The sequence below is a fragment of the Doryrhamphus excisus genome, chromosome 6 (assembly GCF_030265055.1).
Source record: "Doryrhamphus excisus isolate RoL2022-K1 chromosome 6, RoL_Dexc_1.0, whole genome shotgun sequence".
Classification (NCBI taxonomy): Eukaryota; Metazoa; Chordata; class Actinopteri; order Syngnathiformes; family Syngnathidae; genus Doryrhamphus; species Doryrhamphus excisus.
Genome location: NC_080471.1, coordinates 1826377 through 1848042, shown reverse-complemented (window position 1 = coordinate 1848042; position 21666 = coordinate 1826377). Strand labels below are relative to the sequence as shown.

Sequence of the window (21666 nt, the reverse complement as noted above, 5' to 3'; positions counted from 1 at the left end):
AGATGGATAGATGGACAGATGGATAATTAGATAGACAGATGGATGGATGGATAATTAGATAGACAGATGGATGGATGGATAATTAGATAGATGGATGGATAATTAGATGGATGGATGGATGGATGGATAATTAGATGGATGGATGGATGGATGGATAATTAGATAGACAGATGGATGGATGGATAATTAGATAGATGGATGGATAATTAGATGGATGGATGGATAGATGGATGGATGGATGGATGATGATGGGTGGATGAATGTTGGATGGATGAATGATGATGTATGATAGACAGATAGACTGGTAGACGGATGGATGGATGGAAAATTTGATAGATAGATAGATGGATGGATGGGTGGATGATGATGGGTGGATGAATGTTGGATGGGTGAATGATGATGGATGATAGACAGATAGACGGATGGATAGATAATTAGATGGATGGATGGATGGATAATTAGATAGATAGATAGATAGATAGATAGATAGATAGATAGATAGATAGATAGATAGATAGATAGATAGATAGATAGATAGATAGATAGATAGATAGATAGATAGATAGATAGATAGATAGATAGATAGATAGATAGATAGATAGATAGATAGATAGATAGATAGATAGATAGATAGATAGATAGATAGATGGATGGATGATGATGGATGATAGACAGATGGACGGATGGATGGATGGATAGACAGATGGATGATGATGGGTGGATCAATGTTGGATGGATGAATGATGATAGATAGATGATGGATGGATGGATAGATGGATGGATGGATGTGAGTGTGAATGGTTGTTTGTCTATATGTGCCCTGGGATCAGCCAATGTGGCAGAGATAGGGTGAGGAGTTGAGTTAGCTCAAGCATGGAGTCCAGCTACCTCCTGGACTTAGGTAGACCTAGGACATGCTGGAGGGATTATGTCTTGAATGTCTTTATATGAGTCCCGATGGAACTGAAAGAGGTGGCCGGAGACCGGGAAATCTATCCTGGGTATTCCGCACCCTCTGAGACGCTGGGGAAAGTCGCTAGGTTTGTCACAAGAATGAGGCCAAGAAGGTGCGGAAAGTTGCCAGATTTAGCAACAAAATGGCCAAGTTGGGAAGCTGGGAAAAATCATTTAAGCCGGGAAAATTATTCAGGTCTCAACAAAAGACTTCATCGCAGTCCATCACATTCAACTACTTTTGGAAGACATCTGCTGAATAATACTCCAATACCCGCGCGTCGCCATGCTAACCTGTGAAAACCTCAACTAGGTCACGTGCTTGCAACCCAGCAATGGAGGTCGAAGGTGAAATAGTGAAAGTTTGAGTCGAGCTGGCAGTTGTTGATTTTTTTAAATTATGTGTGTATTTTTTTTTTTTAACCCTTGTATTATGTTGCGGGTCAATTTGACCCGTTTCAGTTAAGGTTAACAAGGTTAACTAGCATGATTTGTTAACAAATCATGCTAGCATCATGGTAGTTAACCCTTGTATTATGTTACGGGTCAATTTGACCTGTTTCAGTTTTTGTGTTAATGACCCTAGATGAGGAAAAGTCACAAAATTTCATGAAGAAAAAGAAAGGATAACCAGTACTTTGGTCAACACAAAAACTGAAACGGGTCTAATTGACCCGTAACATAATACAAGGGTTAAGTTAAATCAAGCTTCCCTTTCAAAATAAATGTCCGCCAAAGTTCTCCACCTGTTTCCAATGTATTTGTCAAAGTTGAAGAAGAAGATGTTTACTATTTAAACAAGCGTGTACGCTGACGGACGACATCATTAACATGGTTCTCACCCGACTCCGCATTGGTGCCATCTCCTCCGTGGCCCCCCACGAGGATCTTCTCGTACTTGCCGTGTCCGGTCACCACAAACTTGTACTTTGTATTTGCTGCAGAGCCCTGAAGAAACAGTGATTGGATTCAATTGTGTTCTACTGGAGTTCCCTACTGTATCTGGTTACTACTTTTAGCGTGGCTTACCTTCACGTGTTGCCCGGGCTTCCCTGATGATTCTCCAATGATCTCCCACATGTTCTTCTTTTGCATCACATCTCCACACCTCAAATCCTGACAGGACACTTTGATTGAGCTTATCTTACATCTTACATTCGCGAGTGAAAAGCAAAAGGATGCAACTTTGTCACATTAAAGGGGATTTAATTATGCTCATTTTCAGCCATTGGTATTGAGTTGTGGACTCCTATAGAGCAGCTACACACAATAACCAGCACACAAAGCTGTATCGTTCTTCCAGAATCTGCACTGTTTTTTTCATTCGGCTTTTTCCTGACGGAGTCGCCACAGTTGATCTTTTTTTTTTTTTTGGATCCGCATACTGATTTTTGGCTTGAGACCTTTATATTCCGGATGCCCTTCCTGACAAATACCGATGGTGCTTACTAATGCAGATTTGAACCTGGGGCATCCGCTTCTTCTTTGAATTTCGTGGTGGCTGTGGTTGGTCATATTCCCGCGGGCATAGAAACACTTCCAGTTTGTGCCGCTAACTCTGATAAACGGTATAGGAGTTCATAAGTCCACCCCTCTGTGACATCACAAAGGGGCATTTTTTACCACGCCTTCTGAAACCGAGCATTTTGAGGCATCCCAAACTTCTTTCAGTTTCTCGCTTCCAAATGCGCAAACCTTATGATCTGAAACTTTGGCATGGTTTAATGCCAGAATGCAACATTCTAACTACATTTATAGGTCAGAAAAGTGGAAAAAGCATAATAGCTCCCCTATTAGCAACATATCTAAGAAGTTATATATCGTATACTGTATATTACAACAAAATGCAAACTAAATTTTCTAAAAATTACAACTTTAATCCTTATTTTGTTTGGTTTTCAAAGCTCTTTTTTTTCTTGAATATTTCAAATACATGTCATGAAATTATGACTTTTTCATGTTAGATTGCACCTAATATTTTCATCAAAAATTACTACAGATTTTCCAATTATTGCTGTTTTTTAAATTTTTGTGTTAATTATATTTTTAGAATGTGCCACAGGCCAAAAAAAAAAAAAAAAAAAACAGCCACAGGCCGCAAATGGCTCCGGGGGCCGCACTTTGGACACCCCTGGTGTATGTTATTCTTGCTTCTTCCACTGGAGGGCCACATAAAGCAACTGTGGCATCTGCCCTCATGAGGTCATACTCACTGCTGGTCGGCTCTGTGCGGGTCGGCTACTGTCTGATTGACCTTTGACCCACTGAGTGATCATGTTGGCCACGCCCACCTTTATCCCTTCAGTGTCCTGATGGGTAAAAACGGAAAAAACATTTGAAAAGTTTGGAAGACATGTCTTTCGCTGTAGAGAAAATCCTAGGCTTCGCTACACGTTGTAAAATGAAGCTTTGCCAGCTGTCCTATAAACGTGGGAGCTCCACCTCTGATTATTATTATTTTTTTTTTATGTGTACGTGTTAGCATCATTCCTGACACTTGTGGTCCAAGATAAGACCATGAAGCTGCTTCTTCTGGCCGTTATGAAGGTCGGGTCTCTCTAACCTTGCTGGCTGTCGCCTTAGTCGGACTGCTGGTCCAGGCCTCGCCGCCCTCAAAGAGGTTCTTCTTGGAGGTGACGGCCTCCAGCGAGTTGGGCATGTCAACCATCGGTGCCTTCGCCCCTCGAGGTTCCTGAGAGTTCTGGACAAAGAACCCACAGAGTTGCACTGACTTGCACCACGGGTGGCTGCAACGCGCGTGCGCTCACCTCCACGGCGTGGGCGTACTTCTCCATCTTGTCGTCAATCTTGCTGACGAGGACGAGCGCTTGCGTCTTCTTAAAACTGTTACTGAGTCCGAAACGAGAGACGCGGTCAGAACTCTGTCGTCATGGCGACAAATTCTAACATCTGCTGTGAATCCACAGAAGTCCACGACGTGTTCCAGTTGACTCGTTAAAACAGAGGTGTCCAAGCACCGGCCCACATGGTGGGAAATGGACGTCATATTACATATATTTCATCTTAGCTTTGTCATGTTGGTGAAAAAGTATATTTTTCATATCAACTTAATTTTGCTTAAAATTGCTCCTTTTTTAACCTTTTTTGCTGATATTTTCCTCAAATATTTCATATTTTTAAAGCAAATATGTTGACTTTATTTAAAGTTGTTTTTTTAAATTACATTTTTACAATGTGATGCGGGTCAAGAAAAAACATCCACCAACTGAAAAACGGCCCCTGGGCCACACTTTGGACACCTGTGCTTTAAAAGGATTTGTTCCTTTTTATTGACGGGCTGATTGATGATATTGGTTGTGGTAAATAGAAAGCGTGAAATAGTCACCTTTTCTTCAGTGAGCGGCTCAGGGATTCTGTCCTCTCTGAGATCTGTAACGGTCAAAAAGTAAGCGGTTATTTTTCACAGGAAGTGTGAAAAATATCCTCACTGTGTAATAAATTATTTGCATATTATTATAATTTTTTTTGTCAAAAAAAGATTTAAAAAAATGTTCCATGAAAAAGAATATACTCTCACTGCAATAGCGCCCGTCATGGTGAGGCTGTATGCTCACTCTGATTGGCTGACGACTTCAGGACACAACACATTCATTCATTTTCTACCGCTTATCCTCACAAGGGTCGCGGGGGTGCTGGAGCCTATCCCAGCTGTCTTCGACGAAAGGCGGGGTACACCCTGGACTGGTGGCCAGCCAATCACAGGGCACATATAGACAAACAACCATTCACACTCACATTCATACCTATGGACAATTTGGAGTGGCTAATTAACCTTTTACTTTTTGTAACTAGTTACCTTTGTAGTGGAGTAACTCAGTTACTTTTTTGTAGCTAGTAACTAGTTACTTTTGTAGTGGGGTGACTTGGTTACTTTTTTGTAACTAGTTACTTTTGTTGTGGAGTAACTCAGTTGCTTTTTTGTAACTAGTAACTGGTAACTATAACTAATTCGTTCATTCATTCATTTTCTACCGCTTATCCTCACCAGGGTCGCGGGGGTGCTGGAGCCTATCCCAGCTGTCTTCGGGCGAAAGGCGGGGTACACCCTGGACTGGTGGCCAGCCAATCACAGGGCACATATAGACAAACAACCATTCACACTCACATTCATACCTATGGACAATTTGGAGTCGCTAATTAACCTTTTACTTTTTTGTAACTAGTTACCTTTGTAGTGGAGTAACTCAGTTACTTTTTTGTAACTAGTTACTTTTGTAGTGGAGTAACTCAGTTACTTTTTTGTAACTAGTAACTAGTTACTTTTGTAGTGGGGTAACTTAGTTACTTTTTTGTAAGTAGTTACTTTTGTAGTGGAGTAACTCAGTTACTTTTTTGTAATAGTAACTAGTTAGTTTTGTAGTGGAGTAACTCAGTTACTTTTTTGTAACTAGTAACTAGTTACTTTTGTAGTGGGGTAAATTGGTTACTTTTTTGTAACTAGTTACTTTTGTAGTGGAGTAACTCAGTTACTTTTTTGTAACTAGTAACTGGTAACTATAACTAATTCTTTCATTCATTCATTTTCTACCGCTTATCCTCACCAGGGTGCTGGAGCCTATCCCAGCTGTCTTGGGGCAAAAGGCGGGGTACACCCTGGACTGGTGGCCAGCCAATCACAGGGCACATATAGACAAACAACCATTCACACTCACATTCATACCTATGGACAATTTGGAGTGGCCAATTAACCTAGCATGTTTTTGGAATGTGGGAGGTAACCGAGGTACACGGAGAACATGCAAACTCCACACAGAGATGGCCGAGTAATTGGAATTGAACCCGGGTCTCCGAGCTGTGAGGTCTGCATGCTAACCACTCGTCCGCCGTGCAACCCGCAGAGGCCTTTAGAAAAATCGAAATTTCCATTTTGCCTAATTTCAATGTTGGCTCCTTTGATTTGTTTAACTAAATGAACATGTACTAAATATTCCCACAGATAAATACTACGTAGTATTGGCCAGTGTATAAGGCATTGCTGATGACAGTCACGTGAGTTTAAATGTAGTCTTCCTACAGTACAGTACAGTACAGTATATTGCATTGCATTGCATTGCATTGCAGTACAGTACAGTGTATTGCATTGCATTACATTACATTGCATTGCATTGCATTGCATTGCATTGCATTGCATTGCATTGCATTGCATTGCAGTACAGTACAGTACAGTGAGTGCATGTTCCAAGTCATTTCAATGTGGACAAACAAGTGCAAAAATAAAAAAACCCATGCAGAGCCATGCACACTCCAAACATGACATCCCGAGAGGTCCTCAGGATGCGTCCTCACATCCCTGAGGACCTCAGGAGGACCAGGACGTGTGCACAGGATGACAGAAACCCAAACTCTCTGCACACGACAGTGACGCAGGCGATGACAGCATGCGTCATGTGACTTACGAGCAGCGTCCGCAGCGCTCGGCTGTGAAGGCGACACAAAACGTCCGCTGTTCAGTTACCAAAAAGTCTCCAGGAAGTACGGGCCGTTAGCTAGCGCTGCCCTTTACAACAATGTAGTATTGAGCTAACTATTTGGATGGCTTTCAAAAGTTTCGGGCTTTCATCGCCATGGCAACACGACAACAAGGTTTACTTTGTGGGTGGGCGTCTTGGGGCCGAAGGGGCTGAAGGCCTCGTCGGCGTCATGCTCGCTCATGCTCTTCGTCCTCTCTGCCGTGTCCATCCTCCTCCTCTCCGTGTCCTCCCTCATGCGCCGGCGCTCCTCCTGTCAATCAAGGAGCAAAGTTAGAGCGTCGCCATCACGGCGGCGAGCAGTGGTCACCTCTTCTTTGGAGATGCGCCGCTGCTGCTCCTTCTCCTCCTCCCTGTGTTGCTCCGCCTCCTCGCGGACGTGGCGCCTCTGCTCCCGCCTCCTCTTCAGCTCTTCCTGCTCCCGCTCAGCCTCTGCTTGCCGACGCCTCAGCTGCTGCTCCGCCTCCTGGATCTCCTTCTCCTGGAGGCCTCGGCGGATCTTCTCCAGGTGGCGCTCGGCCTCTGATTCGCCGTGCTCGCTCGACCTACAACACACATGTCAAGATGTGTACTTGTGTGTGTGTGTGTGTACTTGTGTGTGTGTGTGACAGGCTAACACAAGACAAGCGACCTGCTAGGCTTCTTTGATTGGTTCTTTGGGGACGATGTCACTTCCTGCTGGTCTGCGTCCGTACTGGAGTGTTTGGGATCTTGGACGAGGAAAACCTCAGACGTGGACGCCACTTGGACTTGCTGTCTTCCTTCTGCCTGCACACAAGAAGCGCTACCTTTCCTCAATTTTATCCTAAAAGGATGCAATGAAATAACGTTCATGATGGTGTCATTTCCTGTCTCTCTCACCTGCACGTCTTCATCATCATCATCATCATCCTGCATCAGGCGACGGGAGGCCGTGATGGAGGTGTTTTCAAGGGATGCTTTGTTTGCAGAGTTGCGTTCCTCCTCATCCTCTTTGTCCTCTCCGCCTATGTGGACGACCTCCTGGAGGCGCTGTTGCCTCCGCCTCTCTCGCCGCTGCGTCCAGTCGCTGAAGCCCTCGTCCTCCTCCAGCGATGGAGAGCTGCTGGGCTTGAAGTCGTACCTGGAGGAGCAGGAAGCTCTTAAAAGCAGGGGTTTCAAACACGCGGCCTGCGGGCCAAATGTGGCCCGCAGGACACCAGTTTGAGGCCCCCGCCTTGATATGAAAGTTTAATGTTAGTGCGGCCCCGCGCAAGTTTGATATGGATGCTGTATGGTATCATGTACCCAGAAAAAATTATTACGTTTGATTCATGTTCATGTTAAAGGTTAAATAACTGTTAATAGTTATCCTCCCTATCCGTGTGGAAGTGGTAAGTTTTTGGCTATTTAAGTTTAAAGGAAATAACTCGGAGGCTACCGTTTAGGTCGCTAGCTCTCTCGTTTGCGAGTTAGCATGTGTCTCAAGACCCTGCAGTTGCGCAATATGTTGTAAATAAAAAGAGTATAAATGTGACTATAGTCGTGTTTTGTCATGTCTACAGGGCTCTAATAATGCTTTGTTCATTTTAATATGAAAAAAATCATTTGTCTACCCACCAACTATATGTGGTTTCTTAAGTTTTTATTATTATTATTTATTATTATTATTAATAATATTGTTTATTATTATTATTATTAAAGATTTGCCTCAATGGACCTTTCCTTCATGAAATGTTAGCATCATGTAGTATCATGAATTATCATGTTAGCATCTTATCATGCTAATGTAAATATTAGCATGTTAGTATCATTAGTATCATGTTAGCATCTTATCATGCTAATGTTAGCATTAGCATGTTAGTATCATTAGTATCATGTAGTATCATGTATTATAATGTTAGCTAAAAGATAGATAAAGATAAAAAAAGATAAAATACCTAAGAAAAAGGTCAGAAAAGATAAAATACCTAAAAGATTAAAACATTTCATCAAAATTGTAAACTCAATGTAAATTCATTTATTATATAATAATTGTAGCGCGCAGACTTCACAGCTAGGAGACCAGGGTTCAATTCCACCCAATTCCATTAGGCAAAATGGAAATTTACATTTTTCTAATGGCCTCTGTGGGTTGCACGGCGGTCAAGTGGTTAGTGCGCAGACCTCACAGCTAGGAGACCTGGGTTCAATTCCACTCTCAGCCATCTCTGTGTGGTTAGTTTGCATGTTCTCCCCGTGCATCCGTGGGTTTTCTCCGGGTACTCCGGTTTCCTCCCACATTCCAAAAACATGCTAGGTTAATTAGCCACTCCAAATTGTCCATAGGTATGAATGTGAGTGTGAATGGTTGTTTGTCTATATGTGCCCTGTGATTGGCTGGCCACCAGACCCAGACAGCTGGGATAGGCTCCAGCACCCCCTGCGACCCTTGTGAGGAAAAGCGGTAGAAAATGAATGAATGGATATAATAATTGTCGTTTTGCTTTTTTCCCCATCGTTTAATTAATTGATTTCTCAATTATCGTGATAGGCCTAGCTTAGCGGCTAAAGTGATGCTGTATGAACAGTACGATTAGCTTAGCGGCTAATGTGATTTCTGTATGTAAGAAATAGAGAACACAAAACTGTAAACAAGTTATATGTCAATAAAGTTTAGAAAAAGGCTGAATGGGGACTACATCAAAAGAGATGTTCCACTCCAGTCCTGTAAGGGGCAGTATTGTGCAATATTGTATTTACTGTTTATTCCTGAGTCCAGGCCTCTCTAAGGTGTTGTTTGGAATTTATTCAGCATTGTGATTATGAGTGTGGTTGTAGGTCCTATTCCTTCTGGTTCTTCCTCTCAAGATGGCTTCATGACTCCCCCTTTTCAACGTCAATCAAAAGATCCGCTGTGGCGACCCCGAAACCAGAAAAAGCCGAAAGAAACAAACAAAACCCTGAATAAGAACTGAGATTATCTGCCTCAAAGACACAAACGGCTGAAAAACGTCCTCCTTTGTGGAGGAGGCGGGGCTCAGGGTGAGCAGGTACAAGGTGGGCCTGCAAGCTGGGACACGGAGGACGCCATGTTGTCAACATTCTTTGGCGCTGGTGTCAGCGGCACAAACAGATGTGTGTGTGTCGCGTCTCATCCGACATGTTTGATGACTTCCCGTGATCACCCGCAGATGGCCGACGGCACAAGACGACGGCGAGCTTACTCACATGTCGTTCTCCTCCGCTGGCGCCGAGTCGCTGTTCCTGCGACAGGAGGCCTCACGAACTCGCCGCCGCCGCTCCCTCTCCACTTCCTCCGCATCCTCGATGCTCCTCTGCGCCGTCAGCCTGCGGTGAAAGGGTATGAGGTCAGTTGGCGTGGCCCGAGGAAGGTTCTCATTGGCCGCATTGTTTTGACGATGAGCACCGCTTCCTGGCCATCCCGACGCTTTGTCCTTTTCACTTCCTGTCAGCAAAAAGGACAGAGGTGCGGAGCGCCACAGATAACCCACAGGCCTCCCGGGGGTCAGGGAGGGGGCGGGGGGCCTCACAGACATGATTTATCAACTTTGCTTAAAGGGGAACTGCACTTTGTTTTTGGATTTCACCAATTGAAGCAGGGCTGCACGGTGGAAGAGTGGTTAGCGAACAGACCACACAGCTAGGAGACCAGCGTTCAATTCCACCCTCGGCCATCTCTCTGTGTGGAGTTTGCATGTTCTCCCCGTGCATGCGTGGGTTTTCTCCGGGTACTCCGGTTTCCTCCCACATTCCAAAAACATGCTAGGTTAATTAGCCACTCCAAATTGTCCATAGGTATGAATGTGAGTGTGAATGGTTGTTTGTCTATATGTGCCCTGTGATTGGCTGGCCACCAGTCCAGGGTGTACCCTGCCTCTCACCCAAAAGACAGCTGGGATAGGCTCCAGCACCCCCCGCGACCATCGTAAGGAAAAAGCGGTAGAAAATAAATGAATGAACAATTCAAGCATAGCATGGTACCAAGCTAATTAGCTAGCCTCCAATTTATCTAAACTTAAGAAAGGATTTTAAACAGAATGGGGAGGAAGGACAAAGTAAGAAAAAAAAAATAAACCACTTCCACATGGAATGGGAGGAGAACTTTCTCGGCAGTCTGCATCAATGGCTGACTCCATGCAGTTAAGATAATGTCATGTAAGGTAATGTCTTTTCAATGTAACATTACTGACACCTACAGGCCAGTGTAACCCCTAACCCAGGGGTCCAAATGTGGCCCGCAGGACACTAGTTTGAGATCCCCGCCTTGATATGAAAGTTTAATGTCAGTGCGGTCCGCGCAAGTTTGATATGGATGCTGTATGGTATCATGTACCCAGAAAAAATTATTACGTTTGATTCATGTTCATGTTAAAGGTTAAATAACTGTTAATAGTTATCCTCCCTATCCGTGTGGAAGTGGTAAGTTTTTGGCTATTTAAGTTGAAAGGAAATAACTCGAAGGCTACCGTTTAGGTCGCTAGCTCTCTAGTTTGCGAGTTAGCATGTGTCTCAAGACCCTGCAGTTGCGCAATATGTTGTAAATAAAAAGAGTATAAATGTGACTATAGTCGTGTTTTGTCATGTCTACAGGGCTCTAATAATGCTTTGTTCATTTTAATCTGAAAAAAATCATTTGTCTACCCACCAACTATATGTGCTTTCTTAAGTTTTTATTATTTGCCGTTTTATTATTATATTTATTTATTTATTACTGATTGATTGATTTTCTTTATTCATGATTTGTTTATTAATTTTTCATCTTATTTTGTGTAGAAAAATAAAAAGTAAGATATTTGATAACAGTGGAATGTTTTATCAGAGCTTTTCTTGTAGAAAATTGGAACCAAGGCAAAGTTTTTTAAATTTTTTTGTTTTTAATAAATGCGTTTTTTTTTTGGAAAAACCTGATGCGGCCCCCTCCCTATCCGTGTGGAAGTGGTAAGTTTTTGGCTATTTAAGTTTAAGCTATCAGAGCTTTTATTGTAGAAAATCGGAACCAAAGCACTGAAAAAGTTTGTATATTTTTCTGTTTTTAATAAATGCGTTTTTGTTTTTTTTTTTTAAAACCTGATGCGGCCCAGCCTTGCCCAGACCCTAGCTCCAGTGGCCCCCAGGTAAATTGAGTTTGAGACCCCTGCCCTAACCACTGCATGACTTGTCTTTCAATGTTTTTTGACTAATAAGACACAAAACAGCTATCAAAGGCTATAGCCAAGAGCTTCCATTGTATTGTATTTTGTTGCTTTTGAGTCTGTTAGCTCAGGTGACTCCAGTCAAGTCATGTGCTTAGCCAGGTGATGATGATGATGATGATGATGACTCACGACTGCTTCAAACATGACATCTTGTTGTGATGACAACATCGATACTTTCTTCAGATGTCTTTCCTTTGTGTCTGTACCATGAAAGCACCAAGACGGCAAGCGCCAACACGACTCTGCAGGTGTCCTGAATGAGGAAGGGGGGGGCGGTCCTACACTTCCTTTGTACACAGGAAATAAAGAATAAACTTAAACTTAAACATCACTCTACACAAGCGGGTGCCTCATCAATTCAAATTTAGGGACGTAACTGCAAATTCCCATGCAAAGGATACAAATTCAAAATGTACTGCAAGTAGGAAAAACGTGTACAAGTTAGCAGGTCTGCTGTAACGTCTACACAACCTTTTGTTAACGCTACTCAGAAATCCTCCAAATCATAGAAGCACTCTTAAGGATGCTCAATTTCCACAATATGACCTGCATATTAGCTACTGCAACATTGTTATTATTCTTGGTATTAGCATTGTTACGCCTAAGAACTACGTTACCAGTGTAGTGACACCTCACCTCACCACACTACACCAAACTGCCTAGCGCTAAGTGTAATGTTCATTTCTATAATGGGAGTTCACTAATGCTTAAAATGAAGTAAAAATACTGTAAGTACGACATCACGAATGTACCCGTTACTACATGCTCACAGCGTGGATGGAAAACCATAAAACCTTATTGGAGCTATTTGGGGGTCTTTTAAGAGCAGTATGTCTAGGCAGAGGGCGGCATGGCGCCCTAGACCTCACAGCTAGGAGGACCAGGGTTCGGTTCCAACCTCGACCATCTCTGTGTGGAGTTTGCATGTTCTCCCCGTGCATGCGTGGGTTTTCTTCCGGGTACTCCGGTTTCCTCCAACATTCCAAAAACATGCTAGGTTAATTAGCAATTCCAAATTGTCCATAGGTATGAATGTGAGTGTGAATGGTTGTTTGTCTATATGTGCCCTGTGATTGGCTGGCGACCAGTCTCGACCCGAAGACAGCTGGGATAGGCTCCAGCACCCCCTTGCGACCCTCGTGAGGGAAAAGCGACAGAAAATTAATGAATGAATGTCTAAGCCAGGGGTCTCAAACACGCGGCCCGACACTAGTTTGAGGCCCCCGCCTTGATATGAAAGTTTAATGTTAGTGCGGCCCGCGCAAGTTTGATATGGATGCTGTATGGTATCATGTACCCAGAAAAAATTATTACGTTTGATTCATGTTCATGTTAAAGGTTAAATAACTGTTAATAGTTATCCTCCCTATCCGTGTGGAAGTGGTAAGTTTTTGGATATTAAAGTTTAAAGGAAATAACTTGAAGGCTACCGTTTAGGTCGCTAGCGCTCTAGTTTGCGAGTTAGCATGTGTCTCAAGACCCTGCAGTTGCGCAATATGTTGTAAATAAAAAGAGTATAAATGTGACTATAGTCGTGTTTTGTCATGTCTACAGGGCTCTAATAATGCTTTGTTCATTTTAATATGAAAAAAATCATTTGTCTACCCACCAACTATATGTGCTTTCTTAAGTTTTTATTATTATTATTATATATATTTATTACTGGTTGATTGATTTTCTTTATTCTTGATTTTTTTTGTGCAGAAAAATAAAAATTAAGATATTTGAGAACAGTGGAATGTTTTATCAGAGCTTTTATTGTAGGAAATCGGAACCAAAGCACTGAAAAATTTTGTATATTTTTCTGTTTTTAATAAATGCGTTTTTTTTGGTTTTTTTTTTGGAAAACCTGATGCGGCCCAGCCTTGCCCAGACCCTAGCTCCAGTGGCCCCCAGGTAAATTGAGTTTGAGACCCCTGGTCGAGGCAGAATAGGTGTGTCCTATTAAGCGCATTAATTAGCCGCCTCTTTTATCTGTTTTTATATCTTTAGAATGCACTGAAAAGGATTGTGGATGATGGCCAAACCCCCCGCACACACAAAAAACGGCACTCCAGCAGATATCTGCAGCTGTGTGTGGGATGGGAAAGCCCACTCTTCCGTCACCCGTAATCAGGGCACTCACCCGGAAGAAAACCAATACTCCAAAGAAAGAACTAAAAACTGCATGTTGAGAATCCCTACTCCATAGGACAGAAACACGGACAGGAACACGGCCAGGCCGGAGCTCCTCCGTATGGCAAAACAGGAAGTGTGCTGTTTACTTTCCCTGCATCAACCTGGCAGGGAAGGGGGGGGGGGAGGGGTGGTCTCTCGACCCCCTGTTACTCAACCAGATTAAAAACATTCCTCGGTATCTTATCTCGCTGACTCCCAGTGTGAGGGATTCCTCCTGGATGACATCATCCCCCTGAATGTCCGTCTAACGCTAAAAGAAAAAGTTTGATAAAGTATCTCATCAAAGTACAATCGGCCTTCCATCGGCGTAGCCTGGCCGTGTCGTCACGGTAACAACACCAGACCTAAAATTATGTCTTTTTTTTCACACACACACACACACATACACACCTAGGGGCGATGCAATGATGTCACCACACACTTGGTCCCGCCCCCAGCTGTCAATCAGACTGTGACTCCTTCTGACCTAACAAGGTTGTTCACCAGAAGCAGCGACTGTTCCTGTTCCTGTTCCTGTTCCAGATGACTCAACCCTCCGTGACATCATGCCGACTCAGCATCAACTCTCATTCAGACAAAGCAGTCGTCATTACTGCAGTACTACTATCACTTTGTCCTTACGTGTACTAGCTTGTGTACACGATGTACTGAGCAAATTTGTCTTTGACCAAGTATACCTTCTTATTTGTCCTAATCAAATATGAAGACGTTACTACAGTAAAACTCGGATATATCGGATTCAATTGTTCCCACTGGTTTTGTCCGATATAAGCGAAATCCGTTATATGCGTATACCGGAAAATGTCCGTTTTACGCATATATGGGATTTATATCCGGTATATGCGTAAATGGGATTTTATCCGTTATAAAAAGGCACTTCCTTGACTATGTTTCCAATGTACCTGGACGCGCAGGCAACGCTGCAAACGCTGCAAATGACGTCGTATAGCGGCCTGTCACGATTCGGCGAATCGGAGCGCCACGATGCGGCCATCCGATATATGCCAGGGAAATTTCATGGAAATGCATTGGAACGGGACTGGAGATTTTGTCCCAAATAGGCGAAATCCGTTCTAAAAAATCCGATATATGCAATGAATTTTTATTGGAAATGCATTACAGAAAAATCGGTTCTTTTTTATCTGTCCGTTGTGAGCGAATTTCCGATATATCCGAGTCCGATATATCCGAGGTTTACTGTATATATATATATACACCCTACTAAAACGGACATTTTCCGGTATACGCATATAACGGATTTCGCTTATATCGGACAAAACCAGTGGGAACAATTGAATCCGATATATCCGAGGTTTACTGTATATGTATATATATATATATATATATGTATATATATCTCATCTCGTTTCATATTATCTACATACTGTATTGTTTATAACTCTAAGAAAAACTGTTGATTTTGTTACTACTTGGGTTGTTTATATTGTTTATTTTTCTATATTGTGTATTTTGTACTGCTTAACTGAGGGACGAATAAAGGCATATCTTAATCTTAATCTTAATCTTAAGGAGCATGATAAATGTCTCCTCTTCGCCAATGTTTGGGGAAGCTACAGGACGTGATGTTACAGGCAGGAGTAAAAAAAGAAGCGCTTGATATGCTCACCCGCACAGTACGGGTAATTTGCGTCATCGTTGCACCCCTAGTTTATACCTTTCACTGTGAATACTGCTATCAGTCCAAAATATGTACATTTAAGTACAGTACAATATTTCATGTCAACTACTCCTATACTAGATTGGTCCAAAGGACATGCGCCACAGGTTGAAGACCACCTCCTTACAGCAGAAATTCCAAACTCAATCATAATTTGTAGCCCGCTACTTAGCATCAAAGCTCATCCTTGGGTTCTACTGAAAATACTGTCAATTTAGCAGCTTTTTATACAAGTGCCGCAAAGCATGCTGGGAAGCTGGACGCACCACCAACCTCTCTCCTTCTTCTCCACGGTATCAAACCTGCCTCACATTTCATTTCTCACACTTGTAAACATGTTGTTGTGTGAGATGGAGCCAAATCCTGATTAAACCCTCCATGACCCAAAACCCGCCCAGTAATCCCAGTGCCCCCACACCGGAGTACAGCGAGGGGGCTTAGGGAGTGTGGAAGTAAGGCCACAGAGAGCAGGAATAAAGAGATAAAGTGTCCTTGAACGCCTCGCGACAAAAGAGAGGGATACAAAGTTTACCTCATGAGGTTCTGAAGACCTTGTTTGCTGGAGTTCCTCCTCGTCAGAGCGTTGGACATCTTCTTCTTCTTCTTCTTCTTGTGTTCCTCGATGCCTGGATGCTGTGGTGGCGATGCGGCTGCGCTCCAAAGGTTGCGTTGCGCTGCTGTTGCTGGATCTTTTGTTGCCCGTCGCACACGTTCCTCTCTCCTCTTCTTGTTGGGAATGTCAGGAGCCCCTCCGAAAAACTCCCTCCCACACAGGAGAGGGAGGGAGGGACGGAGGTTTGGGAAACATCACCCTCCCCCTTCTGTCCTACATGTGGTTTTCATTCAGCATCCTCCACGGTCATGTGGTCTCCGTCTGTGGGGGGAATGAAAGACGATTCCGTCACAGATTGAAAACCCCCTTCCCGGACCCCCCCCTCTTTAATCTGCCTGCGACTGAAAGCTGACAGGAGGAGGGTGAAAGTGTAGTTTGTGTTTGTTGTGTATGAGGGACAATGTACAGTGAGCCCCGCCTCTCCCCCAAAGACAGCTGGGATAGGCTCCAGCATACCCGCAACCCTTGTGGGGATAAGCCAAGGAGGCTTTTTGGTTCCAAAGTTTAATAATTTATACTATAATAAATATATGACAAATAAGTAACTTATTCATAAAAAATTAACTGAAATATTAATATAAATGGGCGGCACGGTGGTCTAGGGGTTAGCGCGCAGACCTCACAGCTAGGAGACCAGGGTTCAATTCCACCCTCGGGCATCTCTGTGTGGAGTTTGCATGTTCTCCCCGTGCATGCGTGGGTTTTCTCCGGGTACTCCGGTTTCCTCCCACATTCCAAAAACATGCTAGGTTAATTAGCAACATGTTAATTATGAATGTGAGTGTGAATGGTTGTTTGTCTATATGTGCCCTGTGATTGGCTGGCGACCAGTCCAGGGTGTACCCCGCCTTACGCCCGAAGACAGCTGGGATAGGCTCCAGCACCCCCGCGACCCTCGTGATGAAAAGCGGTAGAAAACGAATGAATGAATGAATTAATATAAATATTAATATAAATTAATCTGTAATAATTAATTAATAATTAATTAATAATCATTTATTAGGACGAAAATGTGCATGTTAAATGAAATGTAGCTACCAAAAGTGAAATGAAGTGAAATACAAAAATATAAGGCATTCAGAAGATGCATTGAAAGACATGATATGTGCTATTCTACACTGGCCACTAGGTGTCAGTAATGTACAGGAACAGGAGGTCAAAAGGGGGGCATAAAACAAAGAACTCTCCCAATCTCTTATTATGTCTACTATATTGGCTAATATGATTGTAAAGTTGACTGTGGAGGTGTTATACCATGTCTGCAAGGCTCTAAAAATCTAACTACCACAGTATGACATTTCTAAATGAGGAAGAAATATTAACATTTTTAAAAAACTACGCCATAACACAAATCAAGCTAAAACTCCCCGACATCACTTCCTGTCCACACCCTATTTTGCACCCCTACTAGCACTGGAACATTTATAGATTGACTCAGATTGATGATGTCACCTTCATTTTTAAAAAGTGTCGGTATCCATATTGGCGATACTGGCCTTGTATTTACTTGGTATTGGATCGATATCAAATCTAGCAATGTTGCACACCAGTATTTTTATTTCACAGGTTGTTTGCTATGTCTTATTATGTTTAATTTGTTGGGTAAAAGGAGTGAAAGGTTACTATAGGGGTGTTATTTTATGTATAGTACTCTAATAATGTAAAAAACATCATCACCACCAGCGTGGTCCAGTATGTACCGGTTGCCATGACAGCATCGCTCACCATTCAGGCCGGGAAAGTCCGACTAGACCAGGGGTGGGCAAACTTTTTGACTCGCGGGCCGCATTGATTTAATAAAATTGACCGGGGGGGGGCAGACTGTATAGTATTTTACACGTGACAGTCCATTTGTACACGTATATTTTTACACATATTTTACACGTAAAAGTGTCATGTAGTCTGCTATATGTGCACTTTGAGATCATTTATTTGATGTAAAGTGCTTTATAAATTTATTGTGATTATTGTTATCATTATTATTATATTAATAATGATAAATATAAATTATATTAATAATTTGTATTCATAATTTTATTAATATTTTTATTTTATTTTATTTTATTTTATTTTAATTTCAATTTTAATTTTTAATTTTAATTTTTTATTTTAATTTTTTATTTTAATTTTTATTTTTTTAATTTTTTTATTTTTATTTTTATTTTTGTACCCTGCCTCTCGCCCCAAGACAGCTGGGATAGGCTCCGGCACCCCCGCGACCCTCATGAGGATAAGCGGTAGAAAATTAATGAATTAGTATTATTATTATCATTACTATTATTATTATTACAACCAGTCCAGGTGTACCCCGCCTCTCGCCCCGAGACAGCTGGGATAGGCTCCGGCACCCCCGCGACCCTCGTGAGGATAAGCGGTAAAAAATGAATGAATTATTATTAATTAATTATTAAGAATTATTATTAGTCGTATTATTACTATTATTATTATTATTATTTTTGGAAAGAACAGGCGGGCCATATTCAAATACTTGGCGGGCCGGATGTGGCCCCCGGGCCGTAGTTTGCCCACCCCTGGACTAGACTAAAGTTGTGGGAAGTCCCGACTCGTAAAGAGCGACCTGGAGGTGACCTGGAGGTGACCTCACTGCACACGGGTACCGGAACAAAGCTGTCGGAAAAAGAGTGTCGGAAAAACACTCGAAGACAAAGTTCCGATCCAAACACATCTTAAAAAGTCAGCTTTCCTCCTGGAACACTAACAAGCTGGGACGTTCCTCTGTGTGGCCACTGTGACCCACCCACTCAGAACCTCTCACCACCTGGTCTGTTGTACCATCACACACGTAGGACCTTCAACACATCGGCTCACATTACAACCTGAGACCATGTGCTTAAGTGTCAACAATGAGACCACACACGCACACCTCTTCATGTTCCTCCATGCTGCTTTCTCCAGGACAACAGTCGTGTTTCTCACCTTCTTTGCCAAAATGATGCCACTTGGAGTCAACTTTGGAGTCAATGCACTGACAACATCATGTGGCAAAGTAGTGGACCTGTAAAATCATCCCAATAATTCATTTCGTCCTTTTTTGAAAAACATGCAGGTACCTTCTGAGTCCAGTCAGTCCTCCTTCACCCGTGTTGGAACTCGGCCTCCTTAAAAAGCTCACATTCCTGCTGCGTGAGGTCACCTACTACAGCGTCCCACAGAACCTGGCGGTGATGTGAAAAGAGATCGAATGACACAGGGTAGACTTCCGGAACCAAAGTACAGCTTGGAACGTTCTGCTGAAGTGGACCTGAAGGCATTCTTCACCACTACAATGCAGAGTCAAAACAAATAACCAGACCCCAGCTGAAAGAGACAAAAGCACAGTTCTGACTTCCTGGCGGGTCAAGGTCCATCAAGGTCAATCAAGGTTCATCAAGGTCCATGAGCCCAAAGGGGGTCAGTGTGTCCATATCGATAAAAGTGGTTTGACGAAGCAAAACCAAAACATCTCAAACTTGCTGGGACTTGCGCACTTCAGTCATTTCAGGTCGTGTTTGTCTGCTGAAGCTTTGTTTGGTTGCTCAGGTCACGTTCAAGGTCATGATCATGACCTTTGAAAAAACACTTATTTCTGCTCTAAGCTACTAAAAAGATGTATGTTTTTCCACATAATATTTCCAGTTTCTTCTTGTAAAATTGCAACTTTTCATCTTAATATTTTGACTTTATTCTCACACTTTTTTCATTCATTCTGTTTTTAATTTTTCAACTTTTAACTGTTTTCTTATGTAGTGTTTTCTGGCAATTATGATTTTATTCCCATATTTTCACTTTATTCTCATAAAATGTGTTTTTTCCGCAAGCAAATTGAAATTGAAATTGAACAAATTGTTTCTCATATGACATGTGATATTATTTAATATTTCAACTTTATGCAACTACGGTATTATTTTTGCTCATAACCTTACAAGTTTATTCTCTTTAAATTGCAACGTTTTTTCCTTGCTAGAACCCGACTTTTTTGCCGTAATATTTTGACTTTATTCTCCTAAAATGACAGCTGTTTTTTTTCCCACTTCTGCTGTTTTTACAACAATTTTAACTTTTTTCTTATAATTTTTTTTTCATGTGATTGACTTCATTCCCATATTTTCACTTTATTCGCTGAACTTTTGTTGTTTTTTTTCATCCATCCATCCATTACTTTCATATTCATACCCTCACCCGCCGCAAATGGCCCCCCAGCTGCAGTTTGGACACCCCTGACATAGAAGATTGTGGTGGTTGTGCAGGAGGAGGAGGAGCTGGGAATTAAACCAGGAGTGCTGATGGCTCACAGGAAGAACAGGACAAACACGCCCTCTACTGGCCAAACACGTGCTGGTGTCTGCAGGTTGAGGCTCACTCGTCGGCCGCATGGGGGCGCTGTTACACCGTTCACTTATGATATGATGACTTAATGATATACAGCTTACATTAAGCATGGGATTTGTAAGCAAATAAAGATTTACACTTACCGACAGCACCGAGTCGTTCCAGAAGCTTCCATCCCAAAATACGCAAGGCATCGCCAGCCTCCATGTATGTGCTGCTCGGGTCACACCGCGTAAACATATTTGACCTTTTTCTAAATGTGGGGACATTTCAACCCTGTGGGGCGCGGTCAGCTCTTCTCCAATCTTCTCCTCCAGTACCTGCTCTACCGGGCTGAGGACTTTGGTTCTGAGCCTCTACACCCACAAGTCCTAACCAAGGACAAAACCATGTCAGAACCCATACGTTTCAAGGAACCTTTGAGCACACTTGATGTTCTAGAGAGGTTCTACTTGACCAGCAACAACACAAACAATGGCCCCCTCTGAGGTTCTTGGGGGTGTAAAAGTATGAATCAGCAGGTCCCAATATAACCTGGAGGTGTCTCTTCACGACCCCCTCCCTCATCCTCCAAGGAAGTTAAAGTTAGCTTACCGAAGAAACCTTAGAAGCACCAGACGCTCCGACCCCCACCAGCAGGCCCCGCCACCTTGTAAGGAGTGTCATACGATGGGGGGGTAGAATGTCCGTGTTTATCTGGCTATTATATGCGAGTTTTGTTTGGGTCAGTGGTTCTGTTGGGTTGATGGTGGAGAATCTTGGTCCTGGTTGCGAGCTGGTTAGCAAGAAGAGCTAAAGCAGTTTGTTTACGTATGAGTGTGTAGTTCACAATCCTGCCTGTAGTGGCGCTACTGAGGCTTTCGTATTTTTAACATGACTTTTTAAGCTGTTGTGAACTCTGGACTCAAATAAAGACGCTGTTTATGGTACTTGTTATTGTTATTCATATTCATTTTTGTTATTATGTGTATGTGTATGAGTATTTCCATCACTTTCAGGTTAATGCTGGACTCACTCATCAAGCGTACCGTCATCTAATAATGCTAACGCTAGCGCTAGCTCTACAATGCATTGCTGTGAGTTGACATTAAAAGCCTTAAACACTAAATGTCGTAGCAGGTTTCTCTAAGTCAAATTTTGAAAGTCAAGTGTTAAGTTGATAAGAGCAGACATTCTTTTTTGAAGAACATAAAGAAGAACATAAAATACACTGCCGACATGTTTATAGACTAAAACAGGAAACAAACGCAGACACGAACCGAACGAGCC

The 21666-nt window shown here is 42.5% G+C and overlaps 1 protein-coding gene across 3 annotated transcripts in view; it reads right to left on the bottom strand.

Annotated features, from left to right (window-relative positions):
- Positions 1 to 21592, bottom strand: part of lsp1a (lymphocyte specific protein 1 a) — a 26470-nt gene extending 4878 nt beyond the window's left edge. The window contains exons 1-15 of one of the 3 annotated variants that reach the window (XM_058075659.1): positions 20992 to 21592; positions 20541 to 20768; positions 19140 to 19244; positions 15988 to 16329; positions 9612 to 9731; positions 7305 to 7545; positions 7075 to 7211; positions 6754 to 6988; positions 6565 to 6696; positions 4301 to 4344; positions 3723 to 3804; positions 3518 to 3655; positions 3168 to 3263; positions 1984 to 2070; positions 1797 to 1902 (exon numbers count right to left, since the gene is read on the bottom strand). In XM_058075659.1, coding sequence (XP_057931642.1) covers positions 1797 to 1902; positions 1984 to 2070; positions 3168 to 3263; positions 3518 to 3655; positions 3723 to 3804; positions 4301 to 4344; positions 6565 to 6696; positions 6754 to 6988; positions 7075 to 7211; positions 7305 to 7545; positions 9612 to 9731; positions 15988 to 16046 — 1477 coding nt within the window. In that variant the 5' untranslated portion in view covers positions 16047 to 16329; positions 19140 to 19244; positions 20541 to 20768; positions 20992 to 21592. Of the gene's footprint in view, positions 1 to 1796; positions 1903 to 1983; positions 2071 to 3167; positions 3264 to 3517; positions 3656 to 3722; positions 3805 to 4300; positions 4345 to 6564; positions 6697 to 6753; positions 6989 to 7074; positions 7212 to 7304; positions 7546 to 9611; positions 9732 to 15987; positions 16330 to 19139; positions 19245 to 20540 lie in introns of all 3 variants that reach the window. The other 2 variants (XM_058075658.1, XM_058075660.1) reach the window with 2 other exon arrangements.
- Between the last annotated feature and the right edge of the window lie 74 nt (positions 21593 to 21666).